The sequence below is a fragment of the Xenopus laevis genome, chromosome 1L (genome assembly GCF_017654675.1).
Source record: "Xenopus laevis strain J_2021 chromosome 1L, Xenopus_laevis_v10.1, whole genome shotgun sequence".
Taxonomy (NCBI): Eukaryota; Metazoa; Chordata; class Amphibia; order Anura; family Pipidae; genus Xenopus; species Xenopus laevis.
The window spans coordinates 55,324,847-55,348,063 of record NC_054371.1 but is presented as its reverse complement, the minus strand read 5'-3'; the positions used below and the strand labels follow the sequence as shown (position 1 = coordinate 55,348,063).

General features: G+C 36.5%; 1 protein-coding gene across 2 annotated transcripts in view; it reads right to left on the bottom strand.

Annotated features, from left to right (window-relative positions):
• Window positions 1-23,217, bottom strand: part of fstl5.L (follistati like 5 L homeolog) — a 286,103-nt gene that overhangs the window by 132,092 nt on the left and 130,794 nt on the right. For both annotated transcript variants that reach the window (XM_041589323.1, XM_041589325.1), the window contains exon 5: window positions 275-471. In XM_041589323.1, the coding sequence (XP_041445257.1) occupies window positions 275-471 (197 nt within the window). The remainder of the gene's footprint in view (window positions 1-274; window positions 472-23,217) is intronic.

Sequence of the window (23,217 nt, the reverse complement as noted above, 5' to 3'; positions counted from 1 at the left end):
GATTACAGGTTGCATACTTATATTTCACATAATGATGCAGGAACTTAATTTAGCAATACTGACTTCCCCAGCAAGAGTCTGACCCATCAACCTTCCTCTGCAAATGGATGATCAGAGAGGGTTTGAAAACCTCAGCACTTCCCCCAAGTGAAGAATTAGAGATGATTCATGAACATAAGTGGCCTGTCATCCTAGATCTCGATAAGCATGACTTTAACATAAGTCTTAACAATACATCTGTGTAATATGTTAATTTATGATACAAATAATTTACCTGAGATAATTCATTACTATCCACTAGTCCATTGTTATCGCTGTCAAAGTATTTAAACATCTGGTCCACCAACAGTTTTTTTAGTCCCATTTTATCTTTACTGTTCCTGTCATTTTCTTTTCTCTCATTTTTCTGGTTCTGTATATCCAGTAATGTATTCTTCATCTTGCTGTATTCTGTTGCTTTGCATCTGTCACCTGAAAGAAGACAGAACCTTGAAATGAGAAGAAAACACCCTCACAATTTTTCATAAAATATATTGTGCATCTGTAACAGACACTAATAAAAAAATGCATGCCTTATTCGCAAAATAAATAATTTCATGGATAATACAGTTTGAAAGTCTTTGTGCACTATATATGGCATGTAGCTAAACCTTCATTCCTGAAAACATTTATTTAGCACTTTTAGTTTCTATTTTTCAGAAAGGGAATTCACTAATGTTTTGTGATATCATTTCATTATAGCATGTAAATATGTCCTTTGCTATCTGTTTTAAAGGAGACAAATAGATCAAAAGGTATAAGAAGCCTTCTACTCTTATTAAGAAAGTAAGATAAGTCTAGATACGTTTGTAAATATTTATATAGCTCTGAATATTTAAAGCCTGCTACTTTGCAAAAGTAAAACATCGCCTTTAAGCTGTGAAGTTGAATAGCCTGCTCATCAATAATATATGGAGACAGACTAATAAGCAGAAAGATGGATAAATGACAGGATGATGAGGTTATGTAACGTGTCCTTTTTATTAAAGGAACACTTTACCCCAAAATGAATACTTGGGGGCCGATTCACTAAATTAGAGTGAAGGATTCAAAGTAAAAAAACTTCGAATTTCGAAGTAAAAAAACTTCGAATTTCGAAGTATTTTTTGGGCTACTTCGACCATCGAATGGGCTACTTCGACCTTCGACTACGACTTCGAATCGAAGGATTCGAAGTAAAAATCGTTCAACTATTCGACCATTCGATAGTCGAAGTACTGTCTCTTTAAAAAAAACTTCGACCCCCTAGTTCGGCAGATAAAAGCTACCGAAGTCAATGTTAGCCTATGGGGAAGGTCCCCATAGGCTTGCCTAAGTTTTTTTGATCGAAGGATATTCCTTCGATCGTTGGATTTAAATCCTTCGAATCGTTCGATTCGAAGGATTTAATCGTTCGATCGAAGGAATAATCCTTCGATCGTACGATCGCAGAATTTGCGCTAAATCCTTCGACTTCGATATTCGAAGTCGAAGGATTTCAATTCCTAGTCGAATATCGAGGGTTAATTAACCCTCGATATTCGACCCATAGTGAATCAGCCCCATAATGAATAAATAAGCAACATATGTATATGTATATCTATTAACAGGCGGGATTTACTTACCCGGCGCCCCTAGGCTGGCTCTGTTTGACACCCCGCCCCCTTCCTTCCACTTCCCGTCCCGCCCCCTCCCCTTCGCACTCTCCCTCTCCTTCCTGCACTCAGGGCGACTGGTGTGTGGGAGATTTTCAAATCTCCCACGCATGTCCAGTGCCCATAACTATGCGCTGGGCGATATGCCGCCCCTGAGTTTCTGCCGTCCTAGGCCGCCTCACCACAAATACGGGGCTGTCTATTAAGTGGTATATTAAAAATGCTTAACCAACTGGAATATAGATATCAGTAAATATTGCCCTTTTGCATCTTTTGCTTTGTGTCTCCATTTTACATTATTATCTGTGCTGCCTTAGCCATCACCTGCCCTGAAATACTGCAGCACTAACTGTAATAGGAAGAAGTGTGTATGCAAAAGACAGACCTCTGTCCATTAATTGGCTCATGTGACCTAATTTGTTTGGATTTTTTCTTTGCACCGTGAATCATAGGAGGTGGCCCTTATTTTTTAAAATGGCAATTTTCTATTTAGGATTTCCCAATGGCACATACTACTAGAAAAGTATATTATTGTGAAAATGGTTTATTTACATGAAGCAGGGTTTTACATATGAGCCGTTGTATGCATTATATTTTTATAGAGACCTACGTTTGGGGGGTATAGTTTTCCTTTAATAATTTTTATTAAAATTTTTTTACAAACAACTTTAAATAATAATACAAACTGCAACCTAGGTGTGAAACGTTTTGACATAAATATAAAATAAATCCTATGCCTTCATATATTCAATGCCTGTCCCTGATATGATGCAATGCATTATTAACAAGAGATGCCATAGGAATCCCTGTGAATTCTCGTTTTATTTCAGAGTAAAATGTTTTACTGCAGCAATAAGCGTAAGAAGTTTCAGTAAACAATGCAAATGCAGAATTTATTACTGGCTTGTCAGATGTAGAAAATGAATCTGCTTCCAAACAAGATTAAGTATGGCATTACAACGAGGAATACAAGACTGGTTCTTGTAAGCAGCAATTAAGATATCATATAACACATAGGAGCAAGGGGTTCTACAACAGATATACTGTAATATAACCCAAAATACATATTTGGGGGCTAACATATTCTGGGAAAACTATATATTAATTTTCTGCCATTAAAAAGAGATTTGCAAATGGTGTCACTGTGATTTATGCACCTGCCTCTGATGGACACAGCGTATTATTTACATCAGAGAGGGAAAGGATGTACAGTAGTATCTATGTACAAATTAAGAACCAGCAATTGAAATAGTACCAGACAAGCACTCTAACTCTCCTAGACACACACTAAAACATAACTATCATTATCTCATTAAAATCACAATTGCTATAATTAAAAGAATAACAACATGTGCCTATTATGCATCTGGAGTACTTATAAGATACAATCGATTGTTGTTAGATTCTGTTTTGTACTGAACTCCACTTTAACACTATTTAGTTTATTTCAAACTGTGACGCCAGCCACCCATGTGGGCTCCTACTGTGCTAGAATGGTGAAAATGTATTTCTTGTTTTCCCTTCCAATTACTTTTGTGACAAATTTTCAAAGTACAAAATGAACAGTACAAAATGAAGGCAAAGTACAAAATGAACAGGAGGAGTAAGCTATATCTGGCTTCATGGCTCACCATGTCTCATTATTCTCAATTTAAACAGAGCATTAGCACATCTTTTTCTTTTAACATTTATTCTGTGACATGTTCTGCCATAGTGTATTGTTGGGTACTGTGTCAGCCATTTGATGCCAAATAAAGTTTGCTCCATCTGTATCTTAGAGTAAAATTTACACACAACTGTAATCTAGTAGTAGACTATGATAAGAAAGTGAGAACCACTGTACTAAGAGACCATGGACAATTAGGGGGTCATTTATCAAGGTCTGAATTTATCTCAGTATTTCTAATATACAACTTCGAGCAACTCCTAATTCCCAAATGGACCTTATTTATGAAGAAAAAAGCCCGATAAAATAGGGGCGGTCAAACTCCAAAAACTTCAGCGCTTTCCCCCTGAAAAATCTGAATTGTTCAGAATTTTCCTCAAAAGCTATGATTTTTTCGAAGTTTTCTGAGTTTTTTGCTCCAAATTACCGAAATCATCGGCTATTGGTAAAGACATCAGCGCAGACACTGGGGCCAATTCACTAAGATCCGAAGTTCCGCCAGCAACAGCTTCGCCACACTCCGCCACACTTCGCCAGGTGAAGTTTCGCCAGCGCTACGCAAATTCACTAAAATGTGAAGTTGCGCTCAGGGAGGCGAACGGTAGCAAAGTTGCGCTAGCGTTAATTCATCAAGCAAAGCGAAGTTACACTAGCTATGCCTAATTTGCATACGGCGCCAATGGACATATATGTAGCAGCAAATACATTACACTACACAAGCCTGGGAAAGCTTCATAAAATAAAATAGAGTTGTTATTTTGCCCTATACATGTGCCCACTGTATAGTTTAGGTGCCATATGTTAGGAAATGTAGGGGGGAAAGAGGGTACCCCCAAAAAAATGTACGATCTTTTTCAGCCTATCACCCTTAAAAAAGGAAAAGACGCCAGCGTTTTTAGGGACTTAGAAAACATTTAAACTTTTTTTTGAAGCAATCCCTATCTACTCTATTGCACTTCGCCTGCTCTGAGGTGGCGAAGGCAAGTCTGGAGCAAGAGGTAACATTCAGTAAAATGCGCAAATTAGTGAATTAGCGTAGTTACGTCCCATTCGCCATAGCGCAACTTCGCCTGGCGTAAGATTGCGAAGTAGCGCTAGAGTAGGTCCACTTCGCTTGCAAATTTACGCCAGCACCCGTTAGTAAATTGGCGAAGTAACGAAATGACGTCACGCTGTCGAATTTGCGCTAGCATTAGCCACTTCGCGCTTTAGTGAATGGGACCTTCCCCATTGACTTATACAGGACCTCGAGAGCTTTTAGATACCGGAGCGTTGGATTCGGAGTTTTCATTCCATCAGACTTTAATAAATCCCGAAAAATTCTGATTTTTTTTAAGGCAACATTTTTTGGATTTCGGGTATTCGAAGCTTAATAAATAACCCCCTTAGTGTTCATGTTTATTTCTTATTAATGTGCATAGGCATACTAGATATTCACTCACGGTAGAGAAAAATAAAAGCTTACAAAATGATATTATACTGTATACATAATTTGCTTTCCATCTATTAATAAGACAGGGCCAATTTGCTCCAAATGGATAAATCTTCTGTTAAATCTGATAGGGAGAGTGGTTTTCTATAAGATGATTTTCTTTCCTAGGCTAATTTACCATCTCCTACAGCTGCCGTTACTGATAAAACATGATGTGAAAGAATAAGATTCGGCTTTAAACCACTTTCTATGGAAAGGAAAAGAAACCAAACATTTTTCTAAGTAAGCTAAAACAATGAAAACATTATGGAGGCCTTAATATACCTGGCCTAAGGATATTTGGAGGGTTATTTATCAAAGGTGGTACTTAAGAGTTTTCTTTTATACCACAAATGAACTCACAACTGGAATGATTACTTATTTAAAAAAAACTTGAATGGAAAAAACTTGCGAGTGCGGGGTTAACAACCTGAAAGAATTGACCGAGTTTCGGCTAAAAAACAAAGATTGCTCAAATTGATTGAGCTTTTGGGCAAAACCCTCTGAAAAAAACTTGAACATCATGAAGGTATTAACATCTTCCAATGGTTTAAGGGACCTCTGCCATTGACTCCTACATGACCTCAACAGGTTTTACAGTAGATGGTGTATTTTCAGATTCAAGTTATTTCCAGGGTCAGAGAACTATACATCTTGAAATTAAGTTTTTGTTTTTTTTAAAAAAAAACTTGAAAAATTTGAGGTTTTTTAACCCAAAAAATAGATTTTTGTGGATTCTTGACAATGACCCTAAACTCTTGCTTGACAAAACCAGTGCAAAATGGTCTCTATTTCTTAACACTTCTATTTCTCCTGATCTGCTGATTTAATCTCTGAGGGTTTATAATAGTTTAATTGACAACGAAATTTGGATGGAACAGCATTTTAGCCTCATACATTTGGTGTATAACACTTTTATATGCTGTTCACATTAATAATGTTTGCCACAAATGTAATTGTCTTAATCCTGATACTTTTCCTTTTCTATGGTCTTGTCCCTTGATTAGTTCTTTATGGCTATAAACTGAAAGGATGATTTCTTTCTCTCTAAACATCTCATTGAAGCTTAATCCATTAATATGCTTATCATCCTATTGATATCTTTTAAATATTCTAGAACAAAAGAAAAAAACTAAGCCGATTAAATTCCTCCAAATACTATATGTGGCAATGACAAGGTCTATACAAATATTGAATTAATCCTCTTCCACCCAAGAATTCAGACTTTTTGATGTAAGTGTGCTCAATTGAGAGTATCAAATTTAGATTCAGTATGGTAAAATATAGAAGAGATGATATGATAAAGTGGTTACCATACTTTGATTTATTGAACAAAAATAATAATATCTCTCGTTTGAGATTTAACTATTAACCTTGAAATTAAGTTTGGATGTCATGACATTGCTTTGTTTGGTTATATTTGTTTTCTTTTCTTTGTTTTTTCTTTTCTGTTTATACACTTTAAGAGTTCATATTGCCTTATTGATCCTACTAGTTTTACTAGATGTATTATTTTATGTATTATGTTCTGGCATTGATTAATACTATTTGAACTCAATCTATACCCATTGACATGTATGACGTGTGTAATAAGATCTTGATAGTTAATATTGTCTTATGTCAATATGGTGGTTTATTCTTATTCATGCTTTCATTGAAAAATGAAAAAAAAAAGACAGGTCCAAATTAACCTAGCAATCATGCATTGGTTTAAATAAGAGACTGGAATATGAATAGGAGAGGGACTGAATAGAAAGATGAGTAATAAAATGTAGCAATAACAATACATTTGTAGCCTTACAGAGCATTTGTTTTTAGATGGAATACGTGACCCCCATTTGAAAACTGGAAAGATTTTGAAGAAAAAGGCAAATAATTAAAAAAAATAATGAAGACCAATTAAAAAGTTGCTTAGAATCGACCATTGTATAACATACAAAACATTAACTTAGGTGAATCACCCCTTTAAACCCACGCTGATGGTAAAGCAATCCTGATTTTTTTATATTTAATTGTTTTTTTTAAAACATTTTCCTTTATTTAGGGATTTAGAATATCAATTATAGAAAAAAAGCCAACATACAGAAGTAGAAAGGTTATACTTAATTTGTTGAGGTATATCATGTATTTTATCTACTCTGTACCAGTAGATTACCAAAAAGAGAGAGAAGAGAACAACCAAAAACAAAAACAATGATATTTAATTGTTTTTAATATACTTGTGTGGAGTGTGCTGCCTATAAAAAAAAATGTGGTGGTGGACAAACTTTTTAGACTTTCTTAATTAAAGCTATAGCCATTTGTATATATTGCCTTATTGGTAATGTTATATTGGCCCAACATGTTTAACATATACGTCCACGCAGGCCAATGAGCTTTGTGCATAATGTTACACAAACACGAAGTATATAAAGTGCAGTGATATTTGTGCATAATATTTGACCAGTTAAAGAGCACAATAGATGTACCACAAAAAAATCATTGATGCACTGAGTTAACTCCCAACAGAATACTATTCCTACTCTATGATGAAACTGATAACTGCAATTGACTTAAATCATCATTCTGAGAAACTGTACAGTATTACTGAGTCCAGATGATATAAATGCAGAGCCCATTGTGTCCACACAGAATAGATGCATTGTCTACAGTGTTAGCTAGTCACTAAAGTGCCCCAGCAGTGCAAGTGCTGTGTTCATTGTAATTCAAAGAGTTTTACAAAAAATGCAGGGTCCACTAAATCCTAGTGCCAGTAGTATCCTGCCGGAGTTAATACTGAACATGTAATATTCTAGCAGTACAAATATTAACAGTGCCCTAGAGGTGAAAATGCAGTGCTTCTCCGATATAGTGGACAGGAAGTGTGATGGAAGAGAGTAGGAAAACCTACTGATGGGAAAAATTCTTAGAAATAATACATAGTAATAACAATAAATGCAGCCAATAAGAGAAATTTGAAGTAGCTGTTCCTGTTGGACTGGGAATGTGCACTCCTACAGAGGTTACACAACTTTAGCCTGCCCAAAAGTGCTCATTCAAGTTGCTCTAAATATGGCATTGTAAAGGTATTGTAAAATGGCGGAGATGCAGGTACACAAGACATTCATGTAAGCATTGTATTTCTTTTCATTTAATGACCAACCACCCCCCCCCTCCATGTTAAAAATAAGTCTCTAGTTGGAGGCAGGTGCCTCCTCTGTAGTAATGCCGGTAGCAATAATGCTAGGCATGGGCACATAAACAGTATTCATGCTGGAGGGTTTTAAAGCAGCACATTGTATGTATGGTTGACTGGATTGTCCCAGGCTCTAAGTAGAGATGACAGTTTAGAGGGTGCAAGCAGAACTGAGAGGCTACTGTGCATAGTATTCCCCTGTATGCTCCTGACCCTGTAGTGAGGAACCATTCAACACAAGGTCAGATCTGGTCTGCTAGAAGGCTGTTGAACATAAATGCCTGTTTGCCATCCTTGGATCCATCTGGGGTGCTGGGGACCAAAGTAACTTCTTAATTTGCTTAGCCTTGAGGCAATTTGTCTGGCCCTATTATATAAATAACACTAGATTCTTAGCATTCAACAGAATTGGTCCCATAGCTGTAACTAAAACGATGCTACTGTGTAATGTTGTATGAAGCAGCTTCCAAGGCAAGGTTATATAGAAAAATATAATATCATAGCAAAACATAGTATTACAAGGTTTCATACAGAAATCTACATTTGAGTAAAAAATATAGTAATATGATACAGAAAACACTTACATTGGATCAAGCTTTTAAAAATAGTAATACACAAATTAAACCAAACACACAAGATTGCAGTAATAGAAGTTAAAGCTCAAAGCTTATTTCTATTAGGCGACAATATTTAGTGGACCACTTAAGGCACAGATATCTTTTGCAGCATGTATGATGCATATTAACTACTTTTAAGGCTATACAAATGCTGGATATTAACATCTGCAATTAGGTTTAATGCTGAATGATATACATATTGTTTATCTTTATTTATCACTGAAGGTTGAATAATGCTCTTATGTCTGCATGAGATTTTTTTTTTGCTTTTCCACAAGCCAGTAATAGACCTTGTGGCTTGGTGGAGCTTTTCTCTACTAGTGTTGCAAGGCTTAGGGGCAAATTCACTAACGCGTGAAGCGCCGAACGCTAGCGTTAATTCGCTAGCGTTGTGCATTTTCGCTACTGCGCAAATTCACTAACGAACGCTGGCGTAGTTTCGCTAGTGTTATTTCGCAACCTTACGCCAGGCGAATCTTCGCTAGCGACGAAACTACGCAAATTCACTAACTTGCGCAGTGTAGCGAACGCTACCTTTTACGCTAGACTTCCTTCGCCACCTCAGACCTGGCGAAGCGCAATAGAGTAGATAGGGATTGTTTAAAAAAAAGTCAAAATTTTTTCTAAGTCCCAAAAAACGCTGGCGTGTTTTCTACATGATGGCTGATAGGCTGAAAAAGATCGAAAAATTTTTGGGGCTCCCCTTCCTCCCCCCTACATTTCCTGACTCATGGCAACTTACCTAGACAGTGGGCACATGTGTAGGGCAAAATAAAATTTTTATTTGCAGATTTGAAGGTTTTCTAGGCATTTGTAGTGCAAATACGTGTTCCTCCATTGAAATTTGAATTTCGCGCCGTATGCAAATTAGCCTTCGCTAGCGCAACTTCGCTTTATATAGCGATACAACGCTAGCGCAACTCCGCAACCTTACGCTACCCCTGTGCGCAACTTCGGATTTTAGTGAATTTGCAAAGCGCTGGCGAAACTACGCCTGGCGAAGTGCGGCGAAGTTGCGCCTGGCGCAACTTCGCATCTTAGTGAATTTGCCCCTTAGTTTCTAAATTAAAGTCAATTATATATTATATATTTACCTACTTTCAACTGGGAGTAAACTTGTTTTTGTGTGTTTTACATTTAACCCTTGTGACATGACTCAACATAACTACAATCGTTTCTGCAGGAGATCAGAGACGTGCCAGGTCCATATTTATATGGAATGTGCCAAGAAAGAGTTCCATTTTGATGGTATAAAGAATATTTCAACACATTTTTAGTGTGAACAAACATTTTTAAAAATAATTTTCAATGCAGGGGATGGGAGGCTGATATTGAAACAGAAACAGATTGAACCTCTAAAAATTAGGTGAACTCTTTTTTTTAAGCATGGATTAAAATTCTATCAGAGTTACTGTATCTGATGGATACAAAATCTCATCTCATCTAAAACAATATATGTAATCTCTAGGGATCAGTGAACAGTTTTAAAATCGACATTATTAGAAAGTATCTGGTAATATGCAAAAAAATAGCGAAAGCTAATATTTTTTGGCTTCAATGAATTGTCTGTTTAAGGTACAACAGTGGTGTAAGAGAAAGCAGACCCAGTGGTCTAAGAATATAAGAATATATTTAAAATCATGATCCCATTACAATATTTTGCTGCTTTTTCCTTTGTTTTAACATTTTCATTACTCTTCTGTACCTCAGTTGAATAATATTGTTTTTGGCACTTTCATGTCAGAAATTATTATAGTCAGAAAATGACTGAGCCAATGGAAAAAAAAAACGCATGCTACTGTATCTTTGGAAGTTCAAGTGCATTAGGTGTACATCCAGTATTATACATTAAAAACATCTTAAGTTATTCAATTGCTGCACTGATGGCAGAATGTGAATAGTTTATCATTGAGGGATCAGTTTTAAACATTTTAACTCCTCTCCTTTTGCCTCAGTTTGCAGTCTTTTGCAGTGATCATGTTTGTTCAAAAAATAAAAAACTTGCCAACAAACACCTGTCAAGATTTCAAAAGAACAGGGTCAGAGGAATAACGGGGAATTAAAGCAAAACATAAATGTGAATATATGAGCCCTTTAGTGTTCCTTGCTGTGTACATACTTTTTTTAACTGTCTTTTTAAAATAATTATTTTATATTTGACAATAAGCTTTTTTTGTCTTATACTTTTTTGACCAATTAAAACACTGCTAGAAGGGAAATTTCTGTCCTCAAGCAATATCTTCATTACCACTCCATAGAATCCCCATGGTGGTTCACTTTACACTAAATGATTTTGATTTGGAAATCCTATCCATTACAGAAAAATGAATTGAGCCATGGACAATATCTATCCTGCTCTCAGGTCTCCTCTTTAAATTGCATCAGTAAGATGTGCTTATATTTTTTTTAGATTTTGTTTTTCCATCAAGTAAAGAACCATCTACACAACAATTTAATTATGTATGTTGATTTAGACCTACATGCTACCCAAAATTGGCCACGTTCATATTTCCCTTCTTAATTACAGTGTATGTGAAATGTATTGATTATTATGCATGCAAACTCTCTTGGGCTAAGAAGCATTCATAGTTTCCAATATAGCAAGATTCCAAGAAATTGTGATATCGTTTTTCAGCTAGAAACAATGTGTAACATTACCAGGAGATTTGTTAGCCTTTACTAACTTTTCCTGTTAACAGGAGCAGTGAAAAAACATAAACACTCAATTGCTTTAAATGTATATATAACATATAGAATAAAACAATGTGTTCACATTTTTGTCATTTGTTTCCAGCTTATGTCTCTGTGTGACTGTGTATGCTTGAATACATACTGTTGGGGTTATTTTCTTACAGTAAAGATCATGTCAGATTGAAGAAGATCTTTTCTGCTCTGGAATGATTTATTCAAGTGTAAAAGAACATACCTACATTTTTAAATCTTGTTAAAGGGAACCTGTCTCCCTAAAAAATAATTCCAAATCCTATGTTATGATGTTAGTCAAGCAAAATAAACATCTCTTACACTATATAAATTATTTCAATATTTTAGTCTTAGAATTTATAATCATAGCAAGCAGGCAAATGCCATTTTGTGGACACTGTTATTAAGGCAAGCTTTTCATCATGCTAAGATCTTGTTTATGTGCCAGAATGGGGCACCCGATGCTCAAACCATGCACTGGCTACACAATTAGATGGAAAGGAAGGAGGAGAAGGTGAAAAGGGCAGTGACATGAAGTGCTAAGGGAAAGTGAAAGTACAGTAAATGCTTCCCAATTTGACTGTATAAAAATAATGTTTCCATTACCCTATTGACTCACTAATATGTTCTTGTTTTATGACAATTTTGGAGCCAGCAGATAAAGTAAAAACAAAGTTTATTCCAATAACAATAACAACGTCCTAATGCGTTTCTTATCCACCGATATGTAATCATAGGCTATAGGCATAGTGCCCATGATTACGTATCGTGGATACGAAACGCATTAGGACGTGTAACTTTTATTAATATGGAATAAACGTTGTTTTTACTTTATCGGCTGGCTCCAGGAGTGCGTGCTCGTTTGTTTGGTTGTATCCCCACCTCAAGCAACAAGTTCGGGGCACTTTTACTAAAGCGCGAAGCGGCCAACGCTAGTGCAAATTCACCAGCGTGACGTCATTTCGTTACTTCGCTGATTTACTAACGGGCGCTGGCACCCTTACGCCAGGCAAAGTTGCGCTATGGCGAAGGGACGTAACTACGCTAATTCACTAACTTGCGCATTTTACTGAACGTTACTTCTTGCGCCAGACTTGCCTTCGCCACCTCAGACCAGTTGAGTAGATAGGGATTGCTTCAAAAAAAGTTGATTTTTTTTCAAAGTCCCAAAAAACACTGGAGTCTTTTCCTTTTTTATGGGTGATAGGCTGAAAAAGATCGTACATTTTTTTGGGGGTACCCCCCTTCCCCCCCTACATTTCCTAACATATGGCACCTAAACTATACAGTGGGCACATGTATAGGGCAAAACAACAACTCAATTTTATTTTGTGAAGCTTTCCCAGGCTTGTGTAGTGTAACGTATTTGCTGCTACATATACGTCCATTGTACTTTAACTTGGCACCGTATGAAAATTAGGCATCGCTAGACCAACTTCGCTTTGCTTGCCGAATTAACGCTAGTGCAACTTCGATACCTTTCGCCTCCCTGAGCGCAACTTCGGATTTTAGTGAATTAGCGGTGCCCTGGCAAAGTGCGAAGTTAGTGAATTTGCCCCATATTGTTCCGTGACAATTATTGTTTGATCGGTCATTTATAGTGCATGGATTAGAGCCGCTTGTACACATTTATTATTACAATTTTGTAAAAGTTACTGGGGCTCAGCGCAAAAGGATTCACACAGTGAAAATATTTGTCCTGTGCATGGTTACATTTAAAAACCTGGATAAGAGTGGTGTATTAAATGCACAAACTGAACTGCAAATTTGTATTCACACTGCTAATGTTCATAACGGCTTTCTAAATATAGTATAATCGCAAATAGTGAATACTTATGCACACACTAGGGGCACATTTACTTAGGGTCCAATATCGAGGGTTAATTAATCCTCGATATTCGACCGTCGAAGTAAAATCCTTCGACTTCGAATATCGAAGATTTACCGCATTTCCTTCGTTCGTACGATCGAAGGAAAAATCGGTCGATCGAATGATTAAATCCTTCTAATGAAACTTTTTTTTTTCCGTCGATCAAAAAAAGCTAGGAAATCCTATGGGGACCTTCCCCATAGGCTAACATTGATGCTCGGTAGGTTTAAGGTGGCGAAGTAGGTGGTCGAAGTTTTTTTTAAAGAGACAGTTAGTGATGGGCGAATTTATTCGGCAGGCGCGAATTCGCGGCGAATTTGCGCGATTCGCCACCAGCGAATAAATTCGCAAAACGCCCGCGAAAATACGCTCAAAAAAATTCGCCGGCGTCAAAAAGAATTTTTGCCGTTTCACGAATTTTTGGCCCTTTCACGAATTTCGCTAATTATTCTGCGAAGCGCAACGGCGCAAATTCGCCCATCACTAGAGACAGTACTTCGACTATCGAATGGTTGAATAGTCTAATGATTCAAGTCAAAGTCGTAGTCGAAGGTCAAAGTAGCCCATTCGATGGTCGAAGTAGCCAAAAAAATACTTAGAAATTTGAAGTATTTTTTTATTCTATTCCTTCACTCGAGCTAAGTAAATGTGCCCCTACGAGTCTGAGTTACGCCAGAACTTTGGTTGTGGAGAAAAAATATTGCAAATTTAAATTACTGTCGATTCTACTTTCGCACAAAACGACCTTGCACAGTTGGAAAACATTTGCCTAGGGCGGCAGGATTTTAGGGGGTGGCATGCTGCCCAATCACACCCACATTGGTTCAGAAACACTAGGGATGAGCAAGAGATACAATAGTTTTTTTAATCTCCTGTGCACCAATCCCCATTTATCAGGTCCCGATGAAAATTTGAGCAAATAAAAGGGAGGGGATAGGGGCAATTAACAACAGCAGGCCCAGGGGTGCCCACTATATAAATCCGACCCTGTTTGCGTGTATATTGCAAATATTTTTGTGCAATGCAAATTCGCAAATAACTGAAAAGTGGGCACAGCAGTGCAATATTTCATTGCTCAGGAAAAAACATGGGCAATACAACCATTTGCGAATAAATATGTGCTGTGTGAACTTTATAAATAACCCGGACTCTGTAGTATTCTCAGCCAGGAGTGCCAAGGTATTCTAAAACAGATTGTAGCCATTCATTCTTTTTCATACAGTAATTACATGTGTAAAAACCTGGATGCATTTTCATATGAAAACAACGTTTGTCAACATTATAATAAAAAAACAGTCTTGACTAAGCGTTATTACTGAATATAATAACAGCATTCTTACGGAAAATATTTTGCAAATGAAAGCTACAGCTTTTCAATGAGCTCTATTTTAAAGCTCAACAAAATATACAAACAAAATGTTCTTCTACTTTATTTTCTGTATGTGTTTACACAGCTATAATCGATTATCTAATTGTTACACAAATAAAATAAAACTATTATACTCATTAACAAGTGCTATAAATCTTCCCACATTTCTTCCCAATCAGGCATATTCAATCGATTTATAATTAAGATTGATTTTTTTAACTAATTAGGTGGCTTATCACTTTTAAACAGACTCCAAAACAAAAGTGTCATACAATAAATCATTGCACAACAGATTTTTTTTACACTGTATAGTGTGTGTATTACATTTTTAAGACATTTCAGTGAACAGCCAGAAATAATAATAATAAAAAAAAAAAAAATGATGGCTTATATTCATATAAATGAAGTTGGGACTAAAGTGGTGAACAAGGACTGGTGTTTACCATGTACAGAATGGTTAAGATTGTTCCATAAAGGTAGATGTTATAATATAAGGGAACTGCAATTATGGTGGTCTGTGGTAAAGAAAGTTAAGTATTTCCACTAGCATTATCTCTACATTCTAAGTTTTATATATTCACCCATTAATAAAAGTCCACCTAATCCATGTCCTAGAGAATATTCATTGCCTGCACCACTCAGTTTACTTATAATACGTATATTTTCAATAAAATATTGACTACTAAGTGAGAATTCTTGTTTTTGACTCCCATTTGAAGTACAACTCATTTATGAATAAATTACTTTTATTGCTACTAGTCACGTTTGGTATCGCTAACCCAGAACAAACATCAACGTTCCCATTATGGCTCATGCTCCTGCCTATAACAGCATCTTTTCATGTTGGGAGGAGTCCTTCGTTACTCAGATACCACCAGATCTTCAAGTGAGAGAACCACAGCGAGAGTTCAGGGCAGGAAAGGAAACCGGAATGTGTGACTGGAGGAACGGATAAAAAATGAAGCACAGAAGCAGGCCGGGGTCAAAACCAGACAGCGAAGTACAGAGAAGTATAGAGTCAAGATTGGAAGAATAGTCAGTAACAGGCAAAGGTTGGTTCAGGCAGCAATACAGTGGTGGTCAAGGACAGGCAAATGTCAAGGCACAGAGAAAGCACACCCAGGATCTACAATAGTCTTACATCGGGTAATGGAAAAATGGGTGTGGCACCTTTAAATATTTGAATTTCACGCCAGTGCGATAACGTAAGATGTGGCCCGCCAAAATAAAACAATGCACACGTCAAAACCAGGAAGGATGTGGGTGCCACTAGGGACCCTAAGGATGCAGACGTCCCCCCAGGGAGCACGGTTGGCTTTCTCACCATCCCACTATACTAACAGGTATTATTCTAAGTTTTTAATATTTATATTTGTATATTCCCATATTTATGTATTTATTTAGTTTTCGGGTGGCATAGACTGGACATTATATGCAAAAGTATCTAATGCACACATCAACAAACTGAAACCTTGACAAATGTTTTATTAAAACATTTAAGTGCTTTATTGAAAGTACATGATTTTTCAGAGGAAAATGCAAACTCCAGTCTTGAGTTTATTTGACTTATTTCTACAGATGTATTCATTTCAAGTTTTTTCCTAAATAAGTTAACATTTGCAAAAAAAAATCACCAAAGTTATTGAATTTTTTGCTGATTTTTTTTACATCTTGAATTTTAATAATTCAGCCTCTTAGGGTAGGACTACATGGACGTTTTTTCAGAGCGATCCGACGCGATGCGACAAAACGGCTGCGACAAGTAGCATGCGACAGAAATAAGGTAAGAGATAGAAATGCCGAGTTAATGCGAGTCGCAGAGTTAATCTGACGCGACACGACTGTCGGATGCAGATGCTGCATGCGTCTTTTGTAGTAGCGCGTCATATCACGCTCAAAACATCCATGTAGTCCTACCCTTATACTTTCAAAAGAATTTTCCAAATAGTTCCCATTCAATGTTATTTCTGCCTTCTTTACTGAAAGTTGATTGATCAAACTATTTAACCCATAAATTTTATTGTGCTGAAGGGAGAAACAATAGCTAAACTTAATGAGCCCTTCTACAAGCTAATAAAATATATGCAGTCCTATGTATACAATAAACATAACATCTCTGGATAGAGGGGGTAATGGATAGACAAGATGAGAAGTGTTTCTTCTAGAAATTCCTGTCAAATGCTATTTCTGTTAAAGTTCTTTAAAGTTCTAAAACAAAATATGTGAGCATGTATAAGTGGTGAATAGATACAGCTTTGCTTTATAACTTGCTAGAATGCTTTACAAAATTCCTTGGCTTCCATACAGACATACTGTATATGCAATATCATAAATGCAGAAGCCTTGTATAAGCTCTGAATCTCGTTTTATAGTTGTATAAGTATGAACTGCTGACACAATTGCATTAAAGGAGAACTATCATTGGTAAAGCTATGGGACCTGTTATCCAGAATGCACAGGACGTGGGGTTGTCCAGATAAGGAGTCTTTCCATTATTTGGATCTCCATACCTTATGATATATTAAAAAATTACTCTAAACATTCATTAAATTCAATAAGTCTTAGTTGGGATGGAGTACAATGTACTGTTTTAATATTACAGGGGAAAAAGGAAATACTTTTTTAAAATGTGAATTATTTGTTTAAAGGGGAATTTAACCCCTGCAACTAATTTATACTCCTACCCCCTATCCTACATAGTGCCCCCTCCCTGCTCCTTCTCACACAGTTGTTAACATCTCTTAATCCCGTTAATCCTTTGGACCTGGGGTTTTCTGGATATAGGATCTGTCCATAATTTCCATATCTCCAGAGCCTAAGTCTACTTAAAATGATTTGTTTTTGCATCTAGTTAGGATTTATTAGTTGGTATCAAGACCAAGGTACCATTTCATTACTACAGAGATAAAAGAAATAATTAAAAAAAAATGTAATTGATTATAATGCAGTCTATGGGAGACAGCCTTTCTGTAATTCGAAAGTTTGCTGGATAATGGGTTTCCAGATAATGGACCATATACCTGTACAATGTTCAGACACCAAACTTATAACTACTTATGTATGTTCTTGAATATACCAACATATCATCAGAAATTGCAAGCAAGCTTTCTGGCTAACAGAATTCCAAATAATGGATTTTATACAGTTTTCATGCAAGAATATTGTATCTGTTTTGAAAAATAAAGAGCTAGATATATGATTTATCCATGCTGGATGCAAACATGAATGTAAAATTAAAGCCTAGAGATCATATTTCTTATAAGTACTGTACCACCATACTATAAATATTGCTCTTTATTAGAATCTTAGTTCAATGAGAATCTGGTGGGCCAAACCGGCTCAGAATGCCCAGACTTTATTGTTTGGCAGAAAGACCTACTGATGTTCTATGCAATGTGAATGAAAACTGTCCAAACAGTCCAAGTGTATGAATTTACTGACTAACATGCCATGAGTGCCAAGAAAACTTTTCCAAATACATGAATGTAACAATGTACATTATGTTGTATTAATTAAAGTCTTTGCTTACTGGGTTGACTGGGTGAAATGCAGATGCAGAGATAGGCAGTGGGTAAGACAGTACACAATTATGCATTAGTGCACATGCATGAGCCACACTTATTTACTCACACATCCTTTGTGGTTAGCAGGTAGGTTTGGGCCGGACTGTCATCTGCCCACCCACAACCTTACTATGCCCCACTTTCTCCTCTGGCACTTCTTGCTCTGTATTTATAGACATGTACCTAGTCTACATGATTTTTGGTAACCCACACATCACTAGCATCCATCCTATTGACTGCCAGGAAGTGATGTAGGGACCAGGCATGTACTGTACATTAGTGCTTAAACCCACATTGACCTTACAGCATGAACTTACCTGCTGCTGATCTCTGCTTTTACACGGTAGAGGAGAAGTTGCCTACTCCCTTCTCTAGAGAGGGGAACCTGAAATGTACTTTAGGATAAGTGCAGACTTCAATTTAAGAAAATCAAAAGGATCCATTTTGGATACATTTATGTACTAGGACTTTGCAAAAGGTGAACATCCCCTTTAATACTGATTTCACAAATCAAAATGGGCCTGACCATTGAATCAGCAATATTATCTTGGTATTTCTAAAGATGTGTCTGATCATTCAATCCTGTAAAGCCAAAACCAGTACTTTGCCTTCTGCTGTAGCTGGATGCCATCAACCAGGTAAGAATAATAACTGAGCATGGCACCAAGCACAACTTTGTCCGGAGGGTATGACGTCACGACCGCAGGAGTGTGCAGAAGAGCCCGTGTTCTTACTGACGTCAGCGTGCATCAAGGCTACGGCACAGATCATCATGACGCTGCTGTATCGACACTGGAGACTTGACGCCAAAGTTAAAGATATTTAAACTCGTTCTTGTATGCAATCTGTGCCTGGTTATAGTGTTTTTTTCCTGAAGCCTAGCTATACAACTTCTACTTATTCCTGTTTGTGACCCCTGCTTGCTCTCGACTTTTGAATCTTCACTGCCTGCCCAGACCTTTTGTCTGCCTTCAGTTCCTGCTGGTTTTCTGCTTGCCCTTGAACTCTGACATGGTTTGACTACTCCTCTCTCGACTCCCTGGTACCTCGCTTCGGTTGAGCCTCACTGGCTTTTCTCCACTCACAGCCCCCCCTGTATCATCCTAGGGTGGGTTCTGTGTAGTGTAAACCACTTGTGGGTCCTTTGTCATCCAGAAAAGATCCATGGCTTGATTATCCGGTAAGCCTGACAACTTCTATTCTAACTTCTATTCTAGCAAAATACTTTGCAGCTGGTGAATTCATGTAATGCTATTGATGAGCAAAACCTTGGCAACAATGATTAGACAGATAGGCAGGTGCTGTATCTGAGACCAGTCAGTCAAAATGAGAATGAAGAATTAAACATTCTGGCAAATGCAGTTTTTTTAATGGAACTAAAAAATGTAATAAGATGACCCAAAAGACCTTTTCTCTAAAAGAGACTCAAAAAGAATGTATCTCTTCTCAAAAATGATTGCTTTAGACTGTCATACCTAAAGTCTTACATTTTGCATTGTAGAAACATATTCTCTGTCCCGTTTCCATTGTATGACATTGAAGTCATTTAGTTTATATTATAATGGGACTAAATACAAAGCTAATGTAATGCAGTATCATCTTGTTAATATGCATAGAGTAGCTAAATAAGATATCTATTGTCTGAACTGAAAGTCTGAGCATCAATACTGATTCTTGTTATACACCGATTTCCAAAAGGGATAAAACATCTTTCCTACCCTAGTTCAGACTGCTTTTATTATGCCTTTGTATGTACTGTATCCACTTCATCTGATGGACAAGATACATAGTTTTTAAACCTACGGATTTTGTCTACAGGTCCTCAAGGGTCCTATTTCTTTTATAGATATTTTAACAAGCTACTCCACAAAACTAAGTTAGGGACTCTGCTCTGTAAATAACTGGTAATATTAATAAAAAATATTGTTAAGAACAGCTCTATAGCACTACAGCAGGTCATAATTATCTGGAAACAGCTAGAAGAGCTGTCAGTGACAGTAATGGACTGTCTTAGTTTATAACCAGTCTGGAAAATCAAAGGAAAGCCCCAAGGCCTTTATAAACAAAGCATGTTTCTGTATATGATCTATAAATTCAAATAATCTAAATTGTTTAGCTTGTTCCATTGGTAACTCTTTGTTACCAAAATGATAAAGAATACAGTTAATTTGGGTTGGTAAATTGTTAAATATAAAACAGAATTTTTGCTTTTAAATTTACAATGACCTTTTTTGCCGTTTTTTTACTCCAAAGTGCAAAAGCATATCTATTTTTAGGACTGATTATTATAAATAAAAGTGATTGCCATAGAGTATGCATATTCCAGTTATCCTGTCTATCTTTTTTTTAAAAAAAATTCTTTCTGTGTCCCCCCATCCCTTTTCTCCTATGTGCTTTTCAGTATTTTCCATTTGCATTCTCACTTTCCCTTTTGTTTATTTTCTTAAGGGGAATTAAGTGTTAATATATTCTCTGCGGAGAATCAAGGGTTAATGATTTTATGGGTGGGACTCATTTGTATTTGTATTTATACTTGACTTTTGTGTGAATCAGTGTGCTTTTGAGAAAGTGGCTGGATAGCCACGAAATGCATTAAGCTATGGTTCCTTCGTTAGACGGAGTGCTTTTTTAATGGAATATTAATGCAATTATAAAATATGGATTTTTAAAGTGACTTTCAAGTCTGTATTTGTCCCTCTACAGTGCACTGTGCCTGTTTCCATAGCTTTTTTTTATAATAGTTGATATTGCAGACCCCAGGGATCTGGGGTGTACAGGCCACTGTTCCACCAGGTTGAGCAAATAGGCAGTGTCAGTTTGGCCTGGCCATTAATATTGAAAATTACTCCTGTCCATATTCCCAGGTATTATCAAATTGCCCAATAAAGGGCCTATTTAAGATTGCCTCCTATACCCAGTGCTAAATCATTACGTTCTTGGTATGTCCAAGCTCCTGAAGTTTTTGTCCTGAGTTCCTTTCCTAGTATCCTGATTACTGAAAGTTTGATCCTCTCCTGCCCTTGTTTTCTATATTAAATCACTTTGGCTTTTTAAATTAAGTTTCCTCTTGTGACAAAGCTTTTGATATGTCTGCTGAAGGTTACACAGCATGTAGGCTCCTTTCATCTAGTCCAACCAGCATTTCTGACAATGGGGTATATTTATCAAAGAGTGAAGTTAGAGATCACCTCAGTCCACTAGAGTGAAATTCTGCCACTCTCCATTTATTTCTATAGCATTTTAAAGGCATATTTATCAAAGGGTGAACTTTTTGATAAATGCTCTTTTAAAAATCCCATAGAAATGAATGGAAAGTGGCAAAATTTCACACTAGTGGATTGAGTAGCTTCACTCTTTGATAGTGATGGGTGAATTTATTCGTCGCGATTCGCCGCCGGCGAATAAATTCGCGAAAAGGCCACGAAAATTCACTGGCGAAAATTTTATGATGCCTGCATTCGTTTTTGGGCCATCGACGTATTTTCGCCAAAAAAAATGGATGTCAAAAACGTTTCGCGAATTTTTCGATGTTTCGCAAATTTTGCACTAAATTCGCAAATTGTTCGGCGAAACGGCGCAAATTCGCCCATCACTGCTCTTAGATAAATATAAGGGGCAGATTCACAAAGGGTCGAATATTCGATAACCCTCGATATTCGACTGGGAATTAAAATCCTTCGAATATGGAAGTCGAAGGATTTTAGCGCAAATAGTGCGATCGAACGATCGAAGGATTATTCCTTCGATCGAACGATAAAATCCTTTGAATCAAACGATTCGAAGGATTTTAATCCAACGATCGAAGGAATATCCTTTGATCAAAAAAACTTAGGAAAGCCTATGGGGACCTTCCCCATAGGCTAATTTTGAGTTCAGTAGCTTTTAGAAGGTGAACTAGGGGGTCGAAGTTTTTTCTTAAAGAGACAGTACTTCGACTATCGAATGGTCGAATAGTCGAACGATTTTTAGTTCGAATAGTTCGATTCAAAGTCGTAGTCGAAGGTCGTAGTAGCCCATTCGATGGTCGAAGTAGCCCAAAAAACACTTAGAAATTCGAAGTTTTGTTACTTCGAATCCTTCAAGTTAGTGAATCGGCCCCTAAGTATGTAGCATTATAGGTCTTTGTCACTTTTAAAGACTGCTTAAAACCCGTTTTCAAACACTGCATTCATTAAACACAAATATTAATCATAGAGGATTTTTAAACAACTTAATGCAGTAGGGAAAAAACAAGGAGGATGGAAAAAATATATACATTGTACATTATATATAAATAAAGAGCTTAATAATTCCCATAAGCAGTTTAAAGTATGAGCCTAAACACCAAAGAAAATTGAATTGCAATACTTCAATACAATATTTCAAAACTACTACATTATCTGAAATTGGCATAATTCATAGATATTCAAGTTATTATATTTTGATATTCCCAAAAGAACACTTATCTGCCAAATATGTATATGTTTGAGATATTTTAAATGATATAGCCCTTTTAGTTCTGAAGTTAGATTCAACCTTCTTGCAAATGGATGGCAGTATAAAGTAGCTGCTGGTAGTCTGGGAAAGATAACAGAATGCTATTTATGTGAACAACTGGGGGGCAAATGGCAAACAAAGAAGGAAATTAAAAAGGAAGAAAAAAAGAAGCCGACATATCAAGACGCAAAGAATATAATGTAAAAGAGAATGGTAAAACAAATAAAATGAGAGTAGGAAAAAAATGAGAAAAATACGGCATTTATTAATCTCTTCGCACATAAAATTCAGCCTACTCCTTTGAGGCATGCAATAGAACCAGCAGAAAATCTATACCCCTTAGTTTCCTATGCTAAATGCACTCAAGGGGAAATGTTACTTCTGTGCAAATATTTATACAGCAAACTCCAAATAGCTGAAATGGAGGATTATGTATATAAAAAGTAATAAACCTAATAGCAGATTTCATAAGTCAGTGAGCGACTCAGTATGCTGTAATAAAAGGACAATTTGGACACACTTCTTTTGGTGGGTACAGTACAGTATATCAAATTCAGATAAATTAGTTTCTCCACGAAAAGCTTAAAACTACCCTATTTTAATTTTACACTTATCCTAGAGCTTTATAAAGGCA